The 4,368-nt window shown below is 30.9% G+C and overlaps 1 protein-coding gene across 1 annotated transcript; it reads left to right on the forward strand.

Annotated features, from left to right (window-relative positions):
- Positions 1-1,231: 1,231 nt before the first annotated feature.
- On the forward strand, positions 1,232-2,082 carry LOC126726156 (signaling peptide TAXIMIN 1-like). The gene is made up of 2 exons (XM_050431282.1): positions 1,232-1,575; positions 1,793-2,082. The coding sequence occupies exons 1-2, from the start codon at positions 1,457-1,459 to the stop codon at positions 1,914-1,916; spliced, it is 243 nt and encodes an 80-aa protein (XP_050287239.1). The 5' UTR covers positions 1,232-1,456; the 3' UTR covers positions 1,917-2,082.
- The last annotated feature ends 2,286 nt before the right edge of the window (positions 2,083-4,368 follow it).

Genomic DNA, 4,368 nt, shown 5'->3' on the forward strand with positions numbered 1-4,368 from the left:
GGAGATATTTTTCTGTTCAGGATGAAAGAAAAGAAAAAATAGAAGAAGCAAGAGAAGGATGTAAACTGAAATTGTATCCGGTTTTTTTGCAATTTGATGGAGGATAAGATATCAGGCAGTTTTTGGGTTGTAAACTGCCGAAGCAGAGGTGGGGGAAAAAAATAGTTTTATTTTATTTAAAAAAAAAGTTGTATTAGTACTTAACTATTAATGTGAGGGACAAAATGTGGAGGTGGGACAGAAAACTTTTTTGATAGAAACGTGGGTTTTTTTTTTTTTTTTTTTCATTAGGTTTTTTGTTTTTAATTTTTAAGAAGAAGTTAAAAACAGTTTAAATAAATTGTAATATATATCTATTTAGTTTTTTTTTTGGATAAACTTGAGGATGTTTAAAAAAAAAAAAAAATTTGATTTGAAGTTAACGTGAGGATGATTTATTTTTTTAAAAGAAAAAAAAAATAACAACAAACGTATAGTTACTTTGAAGAAGTGGATTAGTGGGAGAGTGATCCTATTTTGTAGGAAATGTTTTAGGTGAGAGTTAGAGATATATTTTTACTAAGTTATCTTCAAGTTTTGCCTCTACTTAAATATAGGCTGTAGGGGTATTTTGGAACAAAAAAAAAAAATCTGGTCCAAACAGGTGCAGCCCCTTAAATAGTAGTATAGACTAATATATATATATATATATATATATATATATATATATATATATATATATATTCCTTTTGATGAGAGTTCTTTTTTTTTTTTTTTTTTTTCTTTTTTTTTTTTTTTTTAATGAGAGTCCTTTTGATGAGAGTTCTTATTGCCTATTATTTACAACAAGAGACTACTTTAAAGTAAAAAAAAATTGTTATAGGATAGTCTATCATCCTGATATGATGTCACTCAATTTTCCACAAATAATATACTCAAGTATGAGGTCCTTGTCTTCTCAAAAAATGAAAAAGAAAAAAAAAGAAAAAAAAGAAGTGTAAGGTCTTTGTATTTGCACGGAACTAGATTAGCCCTTGTTTGTGTTCTTTAAAAAAAAAGAATGAAAAAAAACCTTGTCATTAACGAAGAAACAGATAAACCTGTACAAATATCAGGGCATGACACGATTGGACTTTTTGCCTTTGAAATCTTAAATGAAAAAGAGTTGCGTGAGCCACGAAAGAAGTTTTAGTCAGAGATGGAAGAGGCCGTGGGCTTTTGGTATTGGTTGTTTATGTTTAATTGTTTAGCCATCTCTTTCGAATATCGTGGCTTGGGCTTTGCGTGAACGGCAGCAACGTAAGCCTTCATGTCTTCTTTCTAGTTCATACTACTTGTGCACTCCGCCCCCTACTTTTATATTAGTATCGTATTTTCTGCTTCTTTGATACTATGAACAAAGAAAGATCAACAAAAGCCTATAGTTCATAAAGCAACAAGGAAAGAAGAAAAAGAAGAATCAACCAAGCAACAAGATATGTGTTGCTGCTGCGGTGAGGATTGTGAATGCAGACCTTTGGGCTTCCTGTTGGGCCTTCCCTTTGCTTTTCTATCCCTCCTCATCTCCCTTGTGGGTATCATCGTGTGGATCGTCGGGTCAGGCTCACTCTTTAATTCTTTCTTTCGATTTTCTGTTTTGTTTTAGAAAATTGGAAATAAGAAAGTTGAACTTTAAACATTTTTGTTGGAAATATAAAAAAGTGTCAATCTCTTAATTCTTTCGAATTCGTTAGAAAGTTTATGGCTTTTAATTTTTTTTTCTTAAACTAGAAATTTGAATAGTACCTTGTGTTGTGTTTTGTGATGGGTGCAGGTTGGTGTTGACTTGCATATGCCCGTGCTGCTTGTGCGTGACAATAATGGTTGAGTTTGCATTGGCCATGATTAAGGCTCCCATTCTGGTGATGAAGTGGTTCACATCCAAGATCCCTTGTTAGAATTTGAAGTAGTAGCTCTGATATGGATTCATTGTTTGTTTCCCTTTTGAGGCCATGTTTGCACTTTGATATCATGTAGTTGACATTGAAAGGCCGTTGTAATTCTTTTAATTTTTTTGCCTGGTCCATCTTGATTACTATATAATTTTTCTCTTTATTCCCTTTATATTATTTTTGTTCTTCTACAAATGAAATTAATGTGTAGCTTTTTTTTTTTTTTTTTTTTCAGTATTTCTTGTGATATATATAACGTGTTGAATCTACCAGCGTATTACCCAAAAGTTAGTTCAAATTCAAAAAAGAAGATAATTAGGTTTTTGATTCATATTTAATTATTTATATGAACCTCGATAAAATTAGCGAGTAATGTCTTTGGGAAGTATATTGATTGTAATTTCTGGACACTACACAATATCCGGCAAATGTTGCCTTATAAACAGAGCTTCAGAGACTTCAAATTGTGTGAACTAGCTGAGTAGGAACATTATAGGCTTCCATTGGGCGCATTGTCAACAAATATTGCTATTCTTTAAAATTTAGACGGGCTACACATTGTGTTCAATCTAATTAACTAAGCAGTCTTGAAATTGACGCTAAAATTGTCTTGTTTTGCTGGTCAATTTTGGCCAACAGTTTTAAAGAAGTCCATTTTAGACTTTTAGATAGCATGCGACAAAGGCCAGCCGTGATGGTTTTTTTCTTGCCGTCTTCATTGTCATTGAATTGATCACTTACTTATTTTGGTTTTCTTCTTAAAAAACAAAAATCCAAAAATAATCAAGTAGGGACTCCATATTTAAAACCCTCAATTTAAAGGGTAAACTGTTATCAATTGAGTAACCAATTTGAGGACTCATATTTGACCCTTCGCCTTTGGATCATGGTTTTCACACCTGCCCAATCTGAAGACCTGTCTCTTAGGATACAAATCATACAATAATCAATATAACCCATTAAAATAAACCAAACAAAAAGTAAAGCTTAAAGCATTCATTATTCATAAATAAAAGGAGAAATCTGTAATAAATAATGGAAAACAAATACATTACTCATTATGATATAATCGTAGGGAAAGTAAACATGCAATGCAGTTTATCCTAAATGCATGGACATTCTTAAAATGCATGTGAGGAAACAAAACCTAATCTCTATGTCATATTAATGGCATACCGGAAAGTTAATTAAACCTTCTCTCTCTCTCTCTCTCTCTCTCTCTCTCTCCTAAAAGAATTATCGAAATGAGTTTCAAATGGAAGAAAAAAATTCTGTTGATAAATGAATTTCAATGCAACAAAAAAACTAAGTAAACATGCTGGAATTTTTTGAGATGATACATGAGCAAAGGCATTTCATGCGAGACACTTCATGATCATTATAGATGCACATTTTATTATCTTCATATATGCACTGATCTATACATTTGAAACATTGCCATACCATAAAACCTAATATAAGATTATTAGGATGTTAAAAATGCATTCTACATGACTTGATATCAGGGACGGAACCAGAATTTTGAGTTAAGAGGGGCGGCTTTACTATTGACTATGTGCAGCAATTTCAACTTTTGACTCTGCTACTACTTAGTTACGGATTTTTTTTTTTTTTTTTCTTTTTGTGTATGTGTCAGTAAGAACAAAATTATTTTTGTTTAGAATTTTTTAAATGACAGGGTTGTTTATTTTAAATAAAATTGGTTAATTGAGCTTAATTTTTTTTTTTTTTAAAGTTTTACTATTAGTAATTTTTGTTGTTGAGCTTTTTTTTTAGGGCTTGTATATTTTGATTTAGATTTTAGATCTATAAATTTTTTTATAGTCACTAAAATGAGGAAAATACTAGCTCTACAAACTTTTTTTTATAAATAATTGATGTAATAAGTGGTTACTAGTAAGTAAAAAAATGAGGTGAGTGGTGGATCCATGTGCGAACCAATAAGAATTTACTACCAAAACAGTTTGTAGAAATGTTGAAAAAAAGTTTGTGAGTATAGCATTACTCTTAAAAAAATCAATGATATTGTTGTAAGGTGAAAAAATGTAATTTTATAGAATAAAATTGCTAAAATTATTACACACACATATATATAATAATATATTTAAAAAAAATTTAGGGGGGGCCGTTGCCCCCCCTAGTCCAAAGCTAGCTACGTCCCTGCTTGATATAACACTTGGTAATGCTATATAATTAGGTGCATATTATTATGGTTCATGACATATTAAAATGCATAGTAAGAATTATGTTTGTTTGTATGAATGATGTGATATGACCATTGGATACCATAGCTTAGAAGACCAAATTCACAAGGCAAGGTCAGTGTCTAATCCCTTCCTACCTTGTAACATAACCCCTAAACTTCAATCAAGGGTTCTTATACTAGTTATTTGTCCATGTAATTTTCATCTTTGTAGAATACAATTTTGATCTAAAGCCAAACAACTTTATCTTAGAC

This window comes from Quercus robur, chromosome 5 (assembly GCF_932294415.1).
Source record: "Quercus robur chromosome 5, dhQueRobu3.1, whole genome shotgun sequence".
NCBI classification, from domain to species: Eukaryota; Viridiplantae; Streptophyta; class Magnoliopsida; order Fagales; family Fagaceae; genus Quercus; species Quercus robur.